Source organism: Dama dama, chromosome 29 (assembly GCF_033118175.1).
Source record: "Dama dama isolate Ldn47 chromosome 29, ASM3311817v1, whole genome shotgun sequence".
In the NCBI taxonomy this organism is placed as follows: Eukaryota; Metazoa; Chordata; class Mammalia; order Artiodactyla; family Cervidae; genus Dama; species Dama dama.
The window spans coordinates 60222632-60245507 of record NC_083709.1 but is presented as its reverse complement, the minus strand read 5'-3'; the positions used below and the strand labels follow the sequence as shown (position 1 = coordinate 60245507).

The 22876-nt window shown below is 38.6% G+C and overlaps 1 protein-coding gene across 2 annotated transcripts in view; it reads right to left on the bottom strand.

The window, feature by feature from the left end:
• Positions 1–22143, bottom strand: part of VPS13A (vacuolar protein sorting 13 homolog A) — a 274739-nt gene extending 252596 nt beyond the window's left edge. For both annotated transcript variants that reach the window (XM_061132455.1, XM_061132456.1), the window contains exons 1-2: positions 21882–22143; positions 1752–1795 (exon numbers count right to left, since the gene is read on the bottom strand). In XM_061132455.1, coding sequence (XP_060988438.1) covers positions 1752–1795; positions 21882–21981 — 144 coding nt within the window. In that variant the 5' untranslated portion in view covers positions 21982–22143. The remainder of the gene's footprint in view (positions 1–1751; positions 1796–21881) is intronic.
• Positions 22144–22876: the final 733 nt, after the last annotated feature.

Below are 22876 nucleotides of genomic sequence, written 5' to 3'. Positions count from 1 at the left end.
AAATGGTCAACAAGCACATGTAAAGATGCTCAACCTCACTAATCATTAGAGAAGTACTAAGGAAAACCAGTAAGATTTACCACTTCATACTCATTAGGATAGTTATTATCAAAAAAACAGAAAGTAAATGTTATCAAGGATATGGAAAATTGGAATTTGTATACTGATGGTGCGAATTCAGGTATACTTCATTTTATTGTGCTTTACTTTGTTGCACTTCCCAGATACTGATTTTTTTTTTGGTTTTGTCTTTTTTTTTTTTAAATCAAATTGAAGGTTTGTGGCAATCCTTCACCAAGGAAATCTATCAGTGCCACTTTCCCAACAGCATTAGTTTTTAACAGGTGTATGTACACTGATTTTTTACACTAGGTGGCACAGTGGTAAAGAATCTGCCTGCCAATGCAGGAGATGCAAGAGTCGCGGGTTTGATCTTCGGGTTGGGAAGATCCCCTGGAGTAGGATATGGCAACCCATTCCAGTGTTCTTGCCTAGAAAATTCCATGGACAAAGAGCCTGGTGGGCTACAGTCCGTCAGGTTGCAGAGAGACACACGACTGAGCAGCCGGGCACATACACGGTGTAAACATAACTTTTAAACACTGGGAAACCAGAAAATTCTGCGACTTGCTTTATTGTGACAGTATTCACTTCACTGCAGTGGACTGGAAACGAGCCTACAAACTCCCCAAGGCATGCCTGCATAATGTAGTTCAACTGCTACAGAAAACAGTGTGGTGGCGGTTTAATGGCTCAGCCATGTCCAAGGAGCCCACCAGGCTCCTCCATCCATGAGTTTCCCAAGCAATTATACTGGAGTGTATTCCCATTTCCTTTTCCAGGGGAATCTTCCCAACCCAGGAATCAAACCCGGGTCTCCTACATTGCAGGTGGATTCTTTACAGACTGAATTAGTGTGGGAGGTCCTAAAAAGGCTAAACATAAAATTACCAAATAATCCATCAATTTCACTCCTAAGTATTTACCCAAAGGAAATGAAAGCTAGGATTTCAACAGATGTGAATACTAATATTCATAGCAGCATTATCCACAAGAGACAGAGGCAAAAACAACCCAAGTGTACATCAACAGATAAGTGAACAAAATGCAGTACATACATACAGCACTATTCAGCCTTCATAAAAAGGAGTGATTTCCTGATAACTGCTACAACATGGATGAACCGTAAAGGAACTACGCTAAGTAAACTAGATTAAAAAAAGACAAACATAGCATGATTTCATTTATATGAGGTACTTGGAATAGACAAATTAATAGAAGCAGAAGTTAGCAGGGTGAATGGGGAAAGGGAATGGGGAGTTACGTTATTTCTTACTGGTGACAGAGCTTTCCTTAGTGTAATAAAAATGTTTCAGAAATACATACTGATGATGGTTGCACAACACTGTTAATGCCACTGTATTCTATGGCAAAAATAGATATATAATTAAAATTGTACCAGGAAAAAAAAATGAAGATGACTGGAGAGGTAAGTTAAAAATCTAAAATGAAAGCATACAAGAAGAGAGAAATTTTAGAAATATTTTTAATGGGGGAAATTACAGTCAGGCTGTATTTCTATGGAGACTGAAAGTCCATTTTGCAAAATTCACAGTTCATAAAAATTATTTTTTAAAAGTTTTCTTAAACTTAAATAATTTAAGATGACAAATCAGGAAGATGTTCATGTAACCTAAATGTAACCTGTTCATGTAACCTAACATAAGAAAGTATTTATAGTCAAAACATACCAGGGCATTTTCTTTAATTTCAAGATTCTTCAGGGCCACAGCTCCTAAAAGAAAAAAAAAAACAAACAATAAAAAACTAAAAGTGAAATATTCAAATTACCTTTATTTTAACAAGGTAGGTATACCTCATTCCTAAATGTCCTATTAAGGAAAACAGTTATCAAAATGTAAATAGAAACAGAATCCAACTGTAATTGTTGGCTCCCCTTCATTCTTCAACTTAGTCTAAGAGTCTATGTTTGAGCAAACATCATTTATTATAAGTTCTGACCTATACAGCTGTAGCTCAAGGAAAATTGAATACATTTTCATCAAAATTATACAAATAATATGAATCTACCAACATAGCATGATGTAAGAAATTACTGGAAAAAATTACTGCACTTAAGTATATTTGCAATGAGCAATGGGAAAGATTTTTAATTCATCCATGTGAGATTAATAAGGATTTCCTAGAGATACTACTGAGTGTTGTCATTATCTTGCTATGTTTTGATTCTGCTATAGAAAATGAATGCCTTCACTTTTAAGCAGTAATTTGAATATGAGTAACTGTTGTCTAGATGTTCACATGATATATGGGGAAAACACCAAGAAATAAACATTAATGAACATCTAATAGAAGTGACTTGTACAATTAGAAACAAACGTTAATATACTGGGGTACTGACCAATATATACTGGGTGAATGACATAGGTATATGGAGTATCACAGTTTTTTCTTCTGCAATGTTCAACAGTAGAGCTTAAACCTTCCATTTACAGCTAATTCTTTGAACTGGAAGCTTTGAATTTTTTGTAAATCAATATACTACGCAGACATAAAATGAATTACTCAGTACAACTGGAAAAAGTATTATATTGTAAATGTTATTTTACATTAAAATGTATCTCCTCTAAATAAATAGCTTTAAGTCTATAATGTTATATATCTCTATGTACTGGTTAAAAATTAAACTTGATAGAGAAAATATTTCTATCAAATATATTTTAACAAATTTTAAAAGGGCTTCCAGTGCAACAAAATTAAAAATACATGACACTGAAGAAAAATTAAGAGATAACAATATTTAATTTGTCCAAAGTTAATATCCACATATAAAACTAAATTAAGATATTAGTAGTAGTACCATTGAAAGTACAAGCGATTTTAGATTTTGGGTTTTTCTGATTACGACAAGTTTTGCACAGCAATCTATACAACTGTTTTAAGTTGCTGATCTCAAATGCATTTTTTAAAAACACCATTTGCACTCTCCTCCTTGCACAATGACTATTTTTGATACTAAATTTTGTATCTAATTACTTTTTGTATCCCTTCACGATGACTATTTTTCATACTATGTTTTGTATCTAATTGTTTTGTGTATCCCTTAACAGCTTATTGTGGTCTTCCCTGGTGGCTCAGTGGTAAAGACTGCCTGTCAATGCAGGAGACACAGGTTTGATTCATGGGAAAGATCCCCTGGAGAAGGAAATGGCAATCCACTCCAGTAGTCTTGCCTGAGAAATTCCACGGACAGAGGAGCTTAGTGGGCTATAGTCCATGGGGTCCCAAAAGAGTTGGACAAAACTGATCGACTAAACAACAGCAACAGCTTACTGTGGGTAGATAATTTTTCTACTTTTATCTTTAAACCTCCCTACTAGTTTTGTGTGTGTGGATGACTTCCTACCTTTACTATCTGTTTGCCCTTACCACTGACCTTTTCATTTAATAACATTCGTGTTTTCAATTATGGTCTTTTCTTTTTTCACCTAAAGAAGGTTCCTTTAACAATTGTTGTAAAGCTGGTTTGGCAGTGCTGAACTCTTTTGGCTTTTGCTTGATTGTAAACTTTTGATCTCTCCATGAAATCTCAAGGAGAGCCTTGCTGGGTACAGTATTCTTGAAGGTAGATTTTATCATTTAATCACCTTGAGTATCTTGTGCCATTCTCTTCCAGCCTGCAGAGTTTCTCCTAAAAATCAGTGGATAACCTTTTAGAGATTCCCTTGTAGGTTATGTGTGGTTTTTTTCCCTTGTTGCTTTTAGTATTTTCTCAATGTCTTTAATTTTTGTCAATTTGACTAATCTATGTCTCTGTGAGTTCCTCCTTGGGTTGATCATGCATGGGACTCTCCGCACTTCCTGGACTTAAAAGTATTTCCTTTCTCATATAGGGATGTTTGGGCTATTATGTTTTGCATAGACTGCTATACACAAAAACATCACTGTGACCACAAATCAAAAATCTATAATAGATATACACACAAAAGAGAAAAGGAATCCCAAACATAACACAAGAGATATTAATCAAATCAAAGGAGAACAAAGTGGGGGGGGGGGGGGGGGGGAGAAAGGGAGAAAACCTACAATAACAAATACAAAATGGCTAACAAAATGACAGTAAGAACATACATATCAATAATTAAGTTAAACGTAAGTGGACACAACACTCCAACTGAAAGACTCAGAGTGGCTGAATGGATACAGAAACAAGACCCACTATACAAGACTCACTTCAGATCCAGAGATACACACACACTGAGAGAGGATGAAAAAAGGTATTTCATGTAAACAGAAATCAAAAGAAAGCCTAACTGGGAATATTTATATCACATGAAATACTTTAAAGATTGCTACAAACTAGTACAGCCACTATGGAGAACAGCGTGGAGATTCCTTAAAAAACTGGAAATAGAACTGCCGTATGACCCAGCAGTGCACCGAGGAAACCAGAATTCAAAGAGACACGTGTACCCCAATGTTCATCGCAGCACTGTTTACAATAGCCAGGACATGGAAGCAACCTAGATGTCCATCAGCAGACGAATGGATAAGAAAGCTGTGGTACATATATACAATGGAATATTACTCAGCTATTAAAAAGAATGCATTTGAATCAGTTCTAATGAGGTGGATGAAACTGGAGCCTATTATACAGAGCGAAGTAAGTCAGAAAGAAAAACACCAATACAGTATATTAACACATATATATGGAATTTAGAAAGATGGTAACGATGACCCTATATGCGAGATAGCAAAAGAGACACAGATGTAAAGAACAGTCTTTTGAACTCGGTGGGAGAAGGCGAGGGTGGGATGATTTGAGAGAATAGCATTGAAATATGTATATTATTATCATATGTGAAATAGATCGCCAGTCAGGTTTGATGTTTGAGAGAGGGTGCTCGGGGCTGGTGCACTGGGATGACCCTGGGGGATGGGATGGGGAAGGAGGTAGGAGGGGGTTCAGGGTGGGGAACACATGTACACCCGTGGCCGATTCATGTGGATATATGGCAATACATTAAATAATATATAAACTAATTAGCCTCCAATTAAAATAAATTTTTTAAAAAATTGCTACAAAAAACAGAAAAGGGCATTACATACTGATCAAAGGATCAAACCAAGAAGAAGACAAGACAAGTGTAAATATATGTGCACCCAGGAGAAGAGCAACTAAATATATAAGGCAAATCTTAAAAGATGAAAAAAGAGACATCAACAGTAATATAATAATAGTTGGGATTTTAACAACCCTATGTACATCAATGGACAGATCATCCAGATGGAAAATCAAAATGGAAACCCTGGACTTAAAGGACAGACTATATCGCATCTACTTAACTGATATACAGACAGAATTCAATCAAAAAGCAGGATACACATTCTTTTCAAGTGCACATAGAACATTCTCCAGAATAGATCACATGTTGAACCACAAAGCAGGTCTCAGGAAACTTAAGAAAACTGAAATCGTAACAAGCATCTCTTCCATCCACAAAGCTATAAGTTCAGAAACCCACTAAAAGAAAACAACTGCAAAAAACACAAATACATGGGTTAATCAATGTGTTACTGAATGATCAATGGATCACTGAAGAAATGAAAGAGGAAATTTTAAATATACCTAGAGACAAATGAAAAAACAACAATCCAAAACCTATGGGAAGCAGCAAAAGCAGTCATATAAGGGAAGTTTATAGCAATACAAGCTTACCTCAGGAAACAGGGAAAATCTCAATTAAAAAACATAACTTTATACCTAAAGCAACTAGATAAAGAACAAACAAAACTCAAAGTTAGCAGAAGGAAGGAAATCATAAACATCAGAGCAGAAATAAGTGAAACGGATACCAAGAAAATAGAAAAGAACAAGAAAATTAAAAGCTGCTACTTTGAAAACATAGAAAGTCTCCACTGAACCAGGAAGTAAAAGCAAGCACGAGCAGACCAACGACAAGTACTATAATTTAACCTGTGATTAAAAACTCCCAATAAACAAAAACTCCAGGACCAGACGGCTTTACAGGCAAATTCTACCAAACACTTAGAGTTAACACCTATTCTTCTAAAACTACTCCAAAAACTTCAGAGGAAGAACACTTCCAAACTCATTCCATGAAGACACCATCGTCTTGATAACCAAAACCAAAGATACCACAAAAAAAAACAAAATAACAGGCTGGTATCACTAATGACCACATATGCAACAATTCTCAATAAAATACTAGTAACCTGACTAAAGCAATACATTAAGAGGCTCATACACCATGATCAAGTGGAATTTATCCCAGGGATGGAGGGAATTTTCAATCTCCACAAAACAATCGGTGTGATACAGTACATTAGTAAACTGAAGAATAAAAACTTTATGAATCTCTCAATAGATGCAGAAACAGCATTTGATAAATTCAACGTGTATGAGAAAAATGCTCCAGAAAGCAAGCAGAGAGGGAACATATCTCAACATAACAAAGACCATATATGACAAACCCACAGCTACTATTATACTCAAATGCTGAAAAGCTGAAAGCATTCCTTTAAGATCAAGAACAAGACAGGTATGTCCACTTTTGCCACATTTACTCAATATAGATTTGGAAGTCCTAGCCGTAGCAGAGAAGAAAAAGAAATAAAATGAATCCAAACTGGGAAGGAAAAAGTAAAATTGTCACTGCAGATGACATGGTACTCTACACAGAAAATCGTTAAGATGCCACCAGAAAACTACTGTAGTTCATCAGTGAATTCTGTAAATTTGTAGGATACAAAATTAACATACAGAAATCTGTTGCTTTTCTATGCACTATAAAAAAAATTAAAGAAACAAACCAATATATTACTGCATCAAAAAGAATAAAGTATTTACGAGTAAATCTAACCAAAGAGGTACAAGATCTGTATTCAGGAAAAAAACAAAAATTAATCATACTACCCAATGCAAAGTATAGACTCAATGTAACCCCTATCAAAATACCACTGGTATTTTTCACAGAACAAGAACAAATAATTTTGCATGGAAACACAGAAGACCCTGAATAGCCCAAACAATCTTGAAAAAGAAGAACAGAGCTGGAGCAATCACCCTCTCTGACTTCATACTGTACCACAAAGCTATCGTTATCAAACTCCAGGAGATGGTTAGCAAACTCTGGGAGACAGTGAAGGACAGAGAAGCCTGGTGTGCTGCAGTCCATTGGGTCGCAAAGAGTTGGACACGACCAAACAACTAAACAACAAAAAAATCACCATCCAAACAGTATACCACTGGCACAAAAACAGACACATTGATCAATGTAAGAGGAGAGTCCAGAAATAAATCCCCATATTTACAGTCAGTCAGTCTACAAGAATATACAATGGAGAAAACAGTCTCTTCAATAAGTGGTGCTGAGAAAACTGGACAGCCACATGTAAAAGAATAAAATTAAAACATTTTATAACACCATATACAAAAATAAATTCAACCTGGATTAAAGACCTAATTGCAGCAGTATTTTTTTGGATCCGTCTTCTATCGCAAAGAAAAAGGCAAAAAAGTGAATCTAATTAAGCTTAAAGCTTTTGTACAGCAAAGAAAATTATCGACGAAACAAAAACACAAACCTACTAAGTAGGAGAAAATATTTCCAAATGATAAGACCAATAAGGAGACAACATCCAACATATATTAACAGCTCACAGACCTAGCAATCCCAATACTGTGCATATACCACAAGGAAACCAGAACTGAAAGAGACACATGTATAGCAATGTTCACTGCAGCACTATTTCCAATAGCTAGGACATGGACGGAGGAGCCTGATAGGCTGCAGTCCATGGGGTCGCTAAGAGTCAAACACGACTGAGCGACTTCTCTTTCATGCATTGGAGAAGGAAATGGCAACCCACTCCAGTGTTCTTGCCTGGAGAATCCCAGGGACAGGGTAGCCTAGTGGGCTGTCGTCTATGGGGTCGCACAGAGTCGGACACGACTGAAGTGACTTAGCAGCAGCAGCAGAACATGGAAGCAACCTAGATGTCCATCAACAGGTGAATGTATCAGGAAGCTGTGGTACATATACGCAATGGACTATTACTCAGCTAGTAAAAGGAACTCATTTGAATCATAAGATGGATGAACCTACAACCTATTATACAGAGGTGAAGTAAGTCAGAAAAAGAAATACTGTATATTAAAGCATATATACGGAACTTAGAAAGATGGTACTGAGAATACTACATGCAGGCAAGCAAAGGAGACATAGACATAAAGAACATACTTTTGGACTCAGTGGGAGAAGGAGAGGGTGGGATGATTTGAGAGAATAGCACTGAAACATGTACATTACCACATGTAACACAGATGACCAGTGTGAGCTCAAGGCAGGAAGCAGCACCCAGAGTTGTTGCTCTGGGACAACATAAAGGGATGGGGTGAGGAAGGAGCTGGGAGGGGGGCTCAGGATGGAGAGACACTTGTATACCCATGGCTGATTCGTGTTGATGTATGGCAAAAACCATTACAATATTGTAATTATCCTCCAACTAAAATTAGTTAAAAAAAAAAAAAGCTCATACAACTCAATATCAAACCCCCTCACTGAGATATTAAATTCCCTGGGGGTCCAATGGTTGTGACTCCGTGTTCCCACTGTATGGAGGGGACCCAGGCTCGACCCCTGGTCAGGAGACTAAGACCCCACATGCCACACAGAGCAGCCAAAAAAAAAAAAAAAAGACTGAAAAATGAGCAAAGGAACTGAATAGACATTTTCCTAAAGAAGACATGCAGATGGGCAACAGGCATATGAAAACACGCCCAACATCATTAATCATCAGGGAAATGCAAATCAAAACCACAATAAGATATCACCTCACACCTGTCAGAATGGTTTGTCATCAAGAAGACGACAAGTAACTGCTGCTGCTAAGGATATGGAGAAGAGAGAACCCGGGTACACGGCTGGTGAGAATGTAAACTGATGCAGCCACTGTGGAAGACAGTGTAGAAGCTTCTCAAAGTCTAAAAATATAGCTACCAGATGACTCAGCAATTCCACTCCCGGGTATATATTCGGAAAAAAAAAAAAAAACCACTAATTAGAAAATACACACGCACCCCAATGCTCATAGCCATGTTATTTACAAGTGCCAAGAAATGGAAGCAACTTAAGTGTCCATCAACAGATGAATGGATAAAGAAAATGTAATACACACATAAAATAGAATAAAGCCAAAAAAAATAGCATAAAGCCACAAGAAAGGATAAATTATTGCCATTTGCAGCAACACAGACAGACTTGGAAGGCATTATGCTACATGAAATAAGTCAGAGAAAGTATATTACTTACATGTGGAGTCTAAAATAATGCAACTAGTGAATAAAATAAGAAGCAAATTCACAGATATACAGAACAAACCAGTGGTTACCAGTGGGGAGAGGGAAGGAGGGAGCAACAATATAGAGATGAAGGGGGAAAAGGTAATTATGCAATTATATGAAATCATATATGTGAAACATTTGAAAACTGTAAAGCACTAACAGATTTAAAGAATCTTACCTTCAATGAAAAAATAAATTAGAAATAAAAATAAAATGTAACTATGTGATAATTTCTGTTTTGTCCTATCCATAAATTTACAATACTGAACAAGTCTGAAAATGTACATTTTAAGTAAAGTTTAAGTCATTTCACATACTTTTTAAAAAATCACCAAGTTTAAAGGCATGTAAATATTAATAACATAAACTTCCAAATAGATAAACTTCCATAATAAAATAATAAAAACTTCTGAACTGAAATGTAAAGAGAAAGGTAAAATTAAAATGATAAAACAATGTCCAAGAACCGTAGGACAATTCTAAAAGCTGTAACCTAGGCATAATAGGAATATCAGAAGGCAAAAGAGAGAGGAGCAAATGTATACATTTGGAGCAATAATGACTAAGAAATTTCTGCAATTAATGATAAAGTCACCAAACCACAGAGCCAGGAAACTCCAAAAATCCCAAGCAGGGAAATAATAAAAAGTCTACCCCTAGGCATACCATGATCAAACTGCAGAAAATGGGGACTAAAAAATCTTGAATATGATTCAGAAAATCCATTTCATGTATATCCAAAGGCAAAGAAAATGGGATACGAGAAAGATTTCTGCATTCCTGAGTTTACTGCACATTATTCACAATAGCCAAAATACAGAAACCAGTTAGTGTCATCAAGATGAATAGATAAAGATGTGGTTTATATATAAAGGGAATATTAAGCCATGAAAAAGAAATCCTGTCATTTGGAACAACATGAATGGACCCCCTTTAAGGGGTTTACGGTGAGATGACAGACAATGAAAGACAAACACTGTATGATATAATTTATTTAAAGAATCTAAAAAAGTCAAACTTAAAGAAACAGTAGAACCGTGGTGACCAGGGATTGGAATGTGGGAGAATTGGGGAAATGTTAAAAAACACAAACTTGCAACTAGGAGATAATTAAGTTCTGGAGATCTAATGCAGAGCAGAGTGACTACAGCCAAAATACTCTTATTATATATATATACTTCAACACTGTTGAGAGACTAAATCTTAAGCATTCCCACCACACACACACACAAAAATGATGTGTATGTGACATGATAGAGGTGTTAGCTAAAGCTATGGTGGTAATCATACTGCAATATACAAATGTATCAAACCAACATGTTGCACACCTGAAACTTATACAATGTTGTATATAAATCTGACCAACTATAAGTCTTGAAAGAAAGTAGAAAACACACACACACTCCAATAGAGGTGTAAGGAATAACTGGACTGAAAACTCACTAGAGAAAATCCAAAGCAGTCTTCAACAAGCACAAAAAGAAAAGAATTAGAAAATCTGAAGACAGGTCATTTGAAAATAACTAGGAACAAGAAAGAAAAAATGAAGAAAAGTGAACAGAGGCTAAGGAACTTATGGTACATCACTGAGTGGGTCAATACATACACAATGGGAGTCCAAGAGAAGAGATACAATACATTAATCATGGAGTCCACAAGGAAGAAAGATAAATATAGAGCTTATCTGAACAAATAATAGCTAGAAATTTGAGGAAACACACGAATATACAAATTTCAAGAATCTCAAGCAAGAAACAGAATAATGAGAGATTATTAAAGGCAACAAGAGAAAGCAACCTCAATAAGATTATCAGTGGATTTCTAAGCAGAACAGTATAAGCAAAGTAACAAGGGAATGATATATTTAAAGTACTGAATTAAAATTTAAAAACTGTCAACCAAACATTTTAGCCAGCAAAAATGAGGGTAAAATTAAGATACGAATGTTAGATAAAAAAAAAACTGAGGGAGTTCATTACCAAGACAGCTGCCTTACAAGAAATTTTAAAGTCCTACAAGTAAAAAAGAAAGGATGCTAGGCTCTAACTTGAACTTACATAGAAATATAAAGTTCTCCAGTAAAGGCAGATTAAATAGGCAAATATAAAAACCAGGACTACATTGGTCCTCTTCTACTTTGCCTTTCGCTGTCTTCTTTTCACAGCTGTTTGTAAGGCCTCCTCAGACAACCATTTTGCCTTTTTTCAAAGGAGAAAAGGAAAGATATACCCGTTTGAATACAGAGTTCCAAAGAATAGCAAGGAGAGATAAGAAAGCCTTCCTCAGTGATCAATGCAACGAAATAGAGAAAAACAAGAGAATGGGAAAGACTAGAGATCTCTTCAAGAAAACTAAAGACCAAGGGAACATTTCATGCAAAGATGGGCTCAATTAAAGACAGAAATGGTATGGACCTAACAGAAGCAGAAGATATTAAGAAGAGGTGGCAAGAATACACAGAAGAACTATACAAAAAAGATCTTCATGACCCAGATAATCACAATGGTGTGATCACTCACCTAGAGCCAGATATCCTGGAATTCGAAGTCAAGTGGGCCTTAGTAAGCATCACTATGAACAAAGCTAGTGGAGGTGATGGAATTCCAGTCGAGCTATTTCAAATCCTAATCGATGATGCTCTGAAAGTGCTTCACTCAATATGCCAGCAAAACTGGAAAACTCAGCAGTGGCCACAGGACTGGCAAAGGTCAGTTTTCATTCCAATCCCTTAAGAAAGGCAATGCCGAAGAATGCTCAAACTACCGCACAACTGCACTCATCTCTCACACTAGCAATGTAATGCTCAAAATTCTCCAAGCCAGGCTTCAACAGTACGTGACCCATGAACTTCCAGATGTTCGAGCTGGATTTAGAAAAGGCAGAGGGACCAGAGATCAAATTGCCAACATCCACTGGATCATCAAAAAAGCAAGAGAGTTCCAGAAAAACATCTACTTCTGCTTTATTGACTATGCCAAAGCCTTTGACTGTGTGGATCACAGCAAACTGTGGACAATTCTCAAAGAGGTGGGAATACCAGACCACCTGACCTGCCTCCTGAGAAATCTGTATGCAGGTCAGAAAGCAACAGTTCGAACTGGACATGGAACAACAGACTGGCTCCAAATCGGGAAAGGAGTACATCAAGATTGTATATTGTCACCCTGCTTATTTAACTTATACGCAGAGTACATCATGAAAAATGCTGGACTGGATAAAGCATAAGCTGGAATCAAGACTGCTGGGAGAAATATCAATAACCTCAGATATGCAAATGACACCACACTTATAGCATAAAGCAAAGAACTAAAGAGCCTCTTGATGAAAGTGAAAGAGGGGAGTGAAAAAGCTGGCTTAAAGCTCAACATTCATAAAACTAAGATCATGGTATCTGGTCCCATCACTTCATAGCAAACAGATGGTGAAACAGTGGAAACAGTGACAAGTTTTACTTTGGGGGGCTCCAAAATCACTGCAGCCATGAAATTAAAAGACACTTGCTCCGTGGAAGAAAAGTTATGACCAACCTAAACAGCTTATTAAAAAGCAGAGACATTACTTTGCTAACAAAGCTATGGTTTTTCCAGTAGCCATGTATGGATGTGAGAGCCGGACTATAAAGAAAGCTGAGCACCCAGGAACTGAATCCTTTGAACTGTAATGTTGGAGAAGACTCTTAAGAGTTCCTTGGACAGCAAGGATATCCAACCAGTCCATCCTAAAGGAAATCAGTCCCGAATATTCATTGGAAGAACTGATGCTGAAGCTGAAACTCCAATACTTTGGCCACCTGATGCGAAGAACTGACTCATTTGACCCTGATGCTGGGAAAGATTGAAGGCAGGAGGAGAAATGGACTGGAAAGGGTGAATTTTACTCAAATGACCATTATATCTACTACTGTGGGCAAGAATCCCTTAGAAGATAGGGAGTAGCCATCACAGTCAAAAAGAGTCCAAAATGCAGTACTTGAACGCAGTCTCAAAAACGACAGAATGATCTCTGTTCGCTTCCAAGGCAAGTCGTTCAATATCACAGTAATCCAAGTCTATGCCCCGACCAGTAATGCTGAAGAAGCTGAAGTTGAATGGCTCAATAAAGACCTACAAGACCTTCTAGAACTAACGCCCAAAAAAGATGTCCTTTTCACTATAGGGGACTGGAATACAAAAGTAGGAAGTCAAGAAACACCTGGAGTAACAGGCAAATCTGGCCTTGTGCTAACAGAGTTTTGCCAAAAGAATGCACTGGTCATAGCAAACACCCTCTTCCAACAACACAAGAGAAGACTCTACACATGGACATCACCAGATGGTCAATACCAAAAACAGATTGATTATATTCTTTGCAGCCAAAGATGGAGAAGCTCTATACAGACAGCAAAAACAAGACCAGCAGCTGACTGCAGCTCAGATCATGAACTCCTTATTGACAAATTCAGACTTAAATTGACGAAAACAGGAAAAACCACTAGACCATTCATGTATGACCTAAAGCAAGTCCCTTACGATTATACAGTACAAGTGAGAAACAGATTCAAGGGATTAGATCTGATAGATGAGTGTCTGAAGAACTATGGACACAGGTTCGTGACACTGTACAGGAGGCAGGGATCAAGACCATCCTCAAGAAAAAGAAATGCAAAAAGGCAAAATGGTTGTCTAAGGAGGCCTTACAAAATAGCTTTGAAAAGAAGTGATGCGAAAGGCAAATGAGAAAAGGAAAGATATGTGAGGAGTGAAATACAACTGACTCTTGAACAACAGCGCTCTGCATTTTGTGGGTACACTTGTATGTGGATTTTTTCCAATACATACTTCAGAATTACATCACAGGTGAATCTGAGGACGTGAACCACAGATATGGAAGGTCAACTGTAAAGTTATATGCAGGTTTTCAACTGTGTGGGGGTTTGAAGCCCTAACCCCTGTGTTGCTCAAGGGTCAATTGTAACTAAAATGAAAAACGTAGGAGGGGATATTACCAATTTTACAGAAATAAAAAGGACTATAAGAATACTATGAACAGCTATGTGTCTACAAATTTGAAAGTCTAGATAAAATCGATAAATTCCTAGAAACATGCACACTACCACTAATGAATCACGAAGAAATGCATAATCTGCACAGATTTGTAATGAGATTTCATCAGTAATCAAAAACATCCCAGCAACAATGACAACAATAAAAGCTCGGAACACAAGAGCTTCACTGGCGAATTCTACCAAACATTTAAAAGAGAACACCAATCCTCCTCAAATTCTTCCAAAAAAATGAGAAGCAAACACTTCCAAACTGCACATAGGTCTCCATTAATCTGATACCAAAGCATAGGAGACCACAAGAAAACTACGGATCAGTATCCCTCACGAATACTGAGGCAAAAATCCTCAACAAAATACTAGCAACCAAAATTGAATGGTACACTAAAAGAATTATCACTATGTTAAAAAAAAAAAAGAATTATCACTATTTTTCAATGTAATAGTCTAGGAATGGAAAGATGGTTCAACATACAAATTGAATCAGGGTAATACACCTCATTAACAGAATGAATTAACCCAGGATCACTTAAACTGATGAAGAAAATGCATTCAAAAAACTTCAGCATTCTTTCAAGATGAAAACATTAAAAAAATTAGGAATAAAAGTAAACTATCTCAAGATATTAAAGCCATATATGAAAAGCACACAATGAACTTCATAAGTAATGGTGCAAGATATGTCTTTTTCTCTAACATCAGAACAAGATAAAGATGTCCACTTCTGCCACTTTTACTCACACAATGTCATAGCCAGAGCAACTGGGCAAGAAGAATAAATAAAAGGCATCCACATTGGAAAGGAAGAAGGAAAATTCTCTCTGTTCATAGACAACATGATCTTACATGAAGAAAAATATTCCACAAAAAAAACTGCTAGAATAAATAAATTCAGTATGTTGCTGGATACATAATCAAAATACAAAAATCAGTTGTTTCTATACACTTAACAATACAAGATGGAAACTATGAAAACAATTACATTTACAATTGTGCTAGTTAGTTGCTAAGTCGTGTCCAACTCTTTTACAACCCTAGGGACTGCAGCCCGCCAGGTTCTCTGTCCATGGGATTTCCCAGGCAAGAAGACTGGAGTGGGTTGCCATTTCCTTCCCCAGGGGAACTTCCACAACCAGGGATCGAACCCACATCTTATCACAGGCAGAAACTTTACCACTGAGCCACCAAGGAAGCCATTTACAACAGTATCAAAAATAACAAAATACATAGGAAAAAACATAGGGAGAGAGAAGAGGAGAATGATTTATACCCCAAAACCTATAAGACATTGTTGAAATAAAGAAAACACACATATAAATAGAAAAACATTCTATTTTCACAATATTGTTAAGATATCAATACTACCCAAATCAACCTACAGATCCAATGTAATCCACATTAAATCCCCAATTCTTTTCAGAAATAGAGAGATTCATTTTTAAATTCATATGACATCTCAAAGGACCCACAGTCAAAACAACCCTCAAAGGAATGTTGGCAATCTCACATTTCCTAATTTTGAAAATGATGCAAATGATGCGACTGACAAGGGGTTAATGTCCAAAATATGCAAACAGTTCATGTCAAAAAAACAAACAATCTACTCAAAAAATGGGTGGAAGACCTGAATAGACATTTTTCCAAAGACAACATACAGAAGGCTAAATAGGCAGTGAAGATTCTCAGTATTGCTAATTATTAGAGACATGGAAATCAAAACCACAATGAGGTATCACGTCACACCTGCTGGAATACCCATCATCACAAAGTCTACAAATAACTGATGTTAGAGAGCATACAGAGAAATGGCAACCCCTGTACACTGTTGGTGGGAATGTAAGTTGGTACAGCCACAGTGGAAAGCAGTAAGGAGGTCCCTTTAGAAAGTAAAAATAAAACTAGACTATGATCCAGCAATTCCACTCCTGGGTACACATCCAGGAAAAAAGAAAACTAATTGAAAAAGACAGAGCCAACCCAGTGTTTATAGCAGCACTACTTACAACAGCCAAGACATGGAAACAACTCAACTGTCCAGCAACAGATGACTGGGTTAAAAAGATGTCTCACATACATACACACATACACAAAATAGTACTCAGTCATAAAAATGAAATATAGCCATATACAGCAATGAAGATGAACCCAGAGAATATCATCCTTAGTGAAAAAAGTCAGAGAAAGCAAATATTATATGATGTCAACTATATATGGAATCTAAATAAGTGTATATACAAAACAGAAACAGACTCACAGAAATAGAAAATAAACTTGTCGTTACAAAAGGAGAGAGGGAAAGAAGGAAGAACAAATTAGGGGTATGTGATGAAGATATAAAAACTGCTGCCGGACTGGATGAAGCACAAGATGGAATCAAGATTGCTGGGAGAAATGTCAGTAACGTCAGATATGCAGATAACACATCTTTATGACAGAAAGCAAACACAAACTAAAGAGCCTCTTGATGAAGGTGAAAGAAGAGAGTGAAAAAGCTGGCTTAAAACTCAACATTCAAAAAATGAAGATCATGGCATCCAGCCCCATCACTTCATGGCAAATAAATGGGAAAACAATGGAAACAGTGAGAGACTTTATTTTCTTAGGCTCCAAAATCACTGCAGATGGTGACTGCAGCCATGAAATTAAAAGATGCTTGCTCCTTGGAAGAAAAGCTATGGCCACCCTAGACAGCATATTAAAAAGCAGAGACATTACTTTGCCAACAGAAGTCCATCTAGTCAAAGCTACAGTTTTTCCAGTAGTCATGTATGGATGTGAGAGTTGGACTATAAAGAAAGCTGAGTACTGAAGAACTGATGCTTTTGAACTGTGGTGTTGGAGGAGACTCTTGAGTCCTTTGGACAGCAAGGAGATCCAACCAGTACATCCTAAAGGAAATCAGTTCTGAATATTCACTGGAAGGACTGATGCTGAAGCTTCAATACTTTGGCCATCTGATGCAAAGAACTGACTCATTAGAAAAGACCCTGATACTGGGAAAGATTGAAAGTGGGAGGAGAAGGCAACGAAAGAGGATGAGATGGTTGGATGGCATCACCAACTAAATGGACATGAGTTTGGGTAAATGCCAGAAGTTGGTGATGGACAGGGAGGCCTGGCATGCTGCAGTCGATGGGGTCACAAAGAGAGGGACACAACGGAGCAGCTGAACTGAACTGAACCTAAGACTATACATAAAGAGAAACATTTTAACAGATTACATTTCAAAAACAGAATATGCAATTTAGTTTTGTTTTTTTTAGAAAGAAGTCTGAACTTCTAATATTACACAAAGATGTCAGGCATAACAAATTTTTTTTAATTTGCCCAAGTATTGTAATTTTGGAGCAAAAAAAATAAGTGAGAAGAAAGAAAACTGTAATATTAAAAGGTACACTCTATGTTACAAATGATAATTCTATTACACAAGACATCCTTACTACTACTTCTGCCCCTGAATTTCTAATATTTTTGCCCTGAAAGTGCCCTTAAAATGCACTTATTTGGATGTCACAATCCCCTGTGTCATTTGGTTAAAAAGTATTGGTGCAGGGTGTCCTACTTTCTATAAATGAATTATAGTATCTGGGAAGTAGTTCCAAAAATATCTGTATTTCTAACAATCACATATGACTGATTCTGATGCAGCCTAGCTCTTGAATGAAATATTAAACACTAGTTGGTTTAGCAAAGTTGGGAGGCGAATCACAGATATGTCTACGAAGTACTACCAACTCCCTAAATAGATGATACACAGGAAGGATGGAAGGGTGGAACTAACACTGTTTAAAATATACACTTTATCAACATCAGAATCTGCCAACAGTTTGAGAAAAAACTCAATTCCTCTCTCTCCTTCCACAAAATAGATGCTTCCAGGACTCAGTCTCCTTAGCGCACGGCCCAGTCCAGTGGCACTGTCCTACTGTATCATCATCAGCTCTGTAAACTTCATATATAACAATGTTTCTAAGGAAAAAAGAATGCTAATTTTCAAAGGAACATCTCTGAAACAAATTTTCCATTATTAGAAATGAAACCATCAATTTAACTTCTGTATACTAATTATACTATTCATCTGCCAACAGTGATATTAACTGGATTACTATACAGAAGCCTAGAAAAAGCACACATTTACTAATAGGGCCTCCTGACACTAGACCATAAAATATTAAGTCCATAATCTTAAAATTTTCCTGTGTAGCACCTAGTTTCTATTATTGAGATTTTCAAAGAATTTTTTAATCCTCTAAGTTTATCAAGAATTATTATTGCTTTTTAAATTCTTCAAGAATATTTTAAATTCTACCTATTACTCAAAAAATGTAAAATATAAAATCATAAAGCTTCTGGAATAAAACACAGTAGAAAATCTTTGTGACTTTGGGTTAGGGAAAGATTTCACAGATACACCACCAAAAGCATGACTCATAAATTCTGATAAACTGGACTTGATTAAAATTTTAAACTTTTGTTTTACAAAAGACAGCCTTGGAAACGACTCCGAGAAAGTATTTTTCAAATCACCTATCTTACAAAGGACTTGCACCCATAATACTTAAAGAATTTTCAAGAGTTTGGAAATTCCTTAAAATGTCTAAACAAAGTTACCACATCACTCAGGAATTCCACCTCTATACACAAGAGAACTTAAAGTATATGTCCATGAAAAACCTGTACATGAAAGTTCACAGCAGCATTAGTCATAAAAGGAAAAAGTAATAATAATTTAAATGTCCGTCAACTGATGAACAGATAAACAAAATGAGTTATACCCATACAATGGAATGTTATTAACAGCCACAAAAACAAATTAAATACTGATATATGCTACAATATAAATGAAGCTTGAGAATATAATACTAAGTGAAAGAAACCAGAAACAAGAGGCCATGTATATTATGATTCCATTTACATGAAATGTCCAGAACTGGCAATCAATAGAAGACAAAAAGTGTATTAGTGATTGCCAGAGGAAGGTGGGGATAAATTTGTTGTGATTATTAACAGGTATGAGATTTATTTTTGGAGTGTTGAAAATGTTCTGGAATTTGATGTACCACCAGTTGCACAATTTTGATGCATGCCACACATAAATGCCTCTCAAATTCATTTCATTTAGTAAGTGAAAGGAATGAAACTAAGAAATCAGGTCCACGAAGATACATACCACATAATTCCATTTATATGGCACTCTAGAAAAGGCAAAACTGTAGGGATGGAAAACGACCAATGGTTGCCAGGAGGAAGGGTAGGAGTTGGGTGGGAGACTACTAAGGGGCAGCAGAGGGAATTCTGAGATGTGGAAACAGTGTCAGACTTTATTTTTGGGGGCTCCAAAATCACTGCAGATGGTGACTGCAGCCATGAAAGTAAAAGACACTTACTCCTTGGAAGGAAAGTTACGACCAACCTAGACAGCATATTAAAAAGCAGAGACATTACTTTGCCAACAAAGGTCCATCTAGTCAAGGCTATGGTTTTTCCAGTGGTCATGTGTGCATGTGAGAGTTGGACTATAAAGAAAGCTGAGCGCCAAAGAATTGATGCTTTTGAACTGTGGTGTTGGAGAAGACTCTTGAGAGTCCCTTGGACTGCAAGGAGATCCAACCAGTCCATCCTAAAGGAGATCAGTCCTGAATGTTCATTGGAAAGACTAATGTTGAAGCTGAAACTCCAATACTTTGGCCACATGATGCGAAGAGCTGACTCATTAGAAAAGACCCTGATGCTGGGAAAGATTGAAGGCAGGAGAAGGGGACAACAGAGGATGAGATGGTTGGATGGCATCACCAACTCAATGGACACGAGTTTGGGTAAAACCCTGGGAGTTGGTGATGGACAGGGAGGCCTGGTGAGCTGCAGTCCACAGGGTCGCAAAGAGTCGGACGTCACTGAGCAACGGAACTGAACTGATATTTTTTCTGTATCAAGATCGTGATGCTGGATACGTGCTTCCTTGTATTTGTCAAATTGATAGAACTGTGCATCACAAGAGTGAATTTAGTGTAAAGTATTTTAAATTAACAAATCCACTAATAAATCAAACTCTACACCAACCTCCACCTTGAAGTAAAAGCAATTTTCCACTACAGGTTAAAAGCAAAGCTCACCACAAAATGTTCTCAAGGCTTCCTACTGAAGTGGGTGGAGACAAGTTTTATCGTTATTATTTTACAAATGAAAAGCAGCACAGATTAAACTATCTGTAAATTTCCGGTACTAGGCAGAGATGCTGAGCTAGCATTTATGTTCTTCATTCCTGCAGTCCCACTCTCTACCAAGGTACCAGATATCAACAGTAGTTAAGAGGTTTTCTTTATCAAACTAAATTACTTGTTTACACTATTAAATAAAGGAGAAATACCACGATAAATGAGTACTTTAGAAGAAGGCTGCCAAGTGTGTGCATATTCAAAAAGACTAAAATTAAATATATATATATATATATATATATATAAAACACAAGGAAATTAACCCTAGCTTTGGCCTGGGAAAGACATTTCATAAGAAAAAGAATCTAATTTCTAATGGGTGTTTAAAATAGATAAGGGTGTAATACAAAACCAGGTGGAATCACAGCACTAAAAATGAAACTCCAAATAAGGAAATACACCAGAATAAACGGATCAAAAGTAAAGCATCAGTCCTTCACCATCCAACTTCACATCTCACTTAGCATAAGGACAGGTCTCTTTTAGGACTGGGATGTTACACAGCGCACCTAGCTTCTTTAAAAATTCAGTAACTCAATGCGACCCACAAAGCCCCAAGGCCTAAACAAGCTTGACACATTGCTGGGTCAGGTTGTAAATTGACAACACACCACCAGTCTTTCGAGCGATCCTGCACAGGAGTTTTCGCTCTGTTATCAGCCGAGCCTCCCGGACTCGAGGCGGTGAGCCCGGAAGGGGGAGCCGAGCAGCCAGCAGGGTTTGGCCATACCCGGAGGCTGGGCGCGTAAGGAGAACGGCATCTCCGGTCACAGCTCCTTGCTTTCACGTGCGCGGCGGCGTGCGGCCCTCCGTGGGCTGCCCAGACCTCCATCACAACAGAAGGGGCGAAAATGAAAGGGACCAGACCAAGCCCAGCTGTGTCTCGAGGCCGCCCCTCGCCCAACACAGCTGAAACCGGACCTCGAGGGGCAGAAAAGGGCGGGTCGGTGGAATTTGAACTCCAGACCCTTGGAGTCCACTGTGGGTCCCTTCGGCGGAAAAGGGGGGTGGGGGCGGGCTTTTCTTCCAGCATCAGAGACCCCAATCCCCTCCAGCCAAAAAACTAACTCGCCGGTGGAGGCCCAGCAACTGCCTCCCGGCTCTACGTAACATGACCCCAAACGAGGGCGGCGGCAGGTGGCATAGTTGGGCCCGAGGCCCCAAGAAGGCAAGGCCGGCTCTGTCAACCGAAGTGCGGGAGGGAGGCGAGATGGAGGGACTGCGGCGGTCTCGTTACCTGCCCAGATGCCCAGACTGAGCTGGGACGTGTCCAGGTTCACCACATAGTCCCCCAAGAACCGGTTCAACACGTCCACGACCACCGACTCGAACACCATCTTCCTCAGCCGCGGTGGACGCGGCGCCCCTTCTTCCTGCGCCTGCCCTCCCGAGCCCCTCTCACGAGACTGCTCGGTTCACCGGCTCCTGGGCGGCTCCGACCGTGCTGCCACCCGCGCCGGACGCGTAGCCCCGCCACGAGCCCTATGAGGGGCGGAGGCGGTCGCTCGCGCTACGCATGTGCGGCTCGGGATCCAGGGTTGGGCGGAGCGCGAGGCCCGAGACAGAGCTAAGGCGGCTGCGCGGCCGCCTCTCCAGACCTTGCCCCAGTCGGGCGGAGCGCGGCTCCTTTTTCTCCTCGGCCCCGCCTCCTCCCCCATCGCCAGGCAACCGGACAGGTACCCGGAATTGCCAGACATTTCTGACCCCGCCCCCAGCGGCCGTCTGGCCTCCCCACTGGCGGCGGGGGCGGGGGCGGGGCGGTAGGCGTGGGGCCAGGGGGCGCGGCGGTTACTCCCTGCCTGGAACGCCCCGCCCCTAACTGAGGAGACACGCCCCCACGTGGGCAGAGAGGTCCTAAATTTGAGTAAAGCGGCGGCTGATTAAACATGCCTTACGCATTAGTTAGGCTGGAGGCTCTCAAGTGGAGTCCCGGGGAGCTTCGCACTTATTATTACAAGTTGGGAGGTACAGGCGGAACCCGGGCGGTGCTGGCTTTCTAGGTCAGTCCAGCCTGAGTGTCTGGATGCCTGTAACTGCCCTGTTCAGTCTTCCGAGCGCTTGGAGAGGTGACGCAGTTGGAGACTTAACTTCCCTGGCTGCAAATCGAGAGAGGAAAGTAAAGAGTAAATTCTGGGTTGTAATTCCATGCTCACTTCCCTGCATCTGAGATCGCACTCTTTCTTGGTCTGGGTTGTTTAGGTGGAGACGACTTTCATCCCTTAGAGAGTCAAC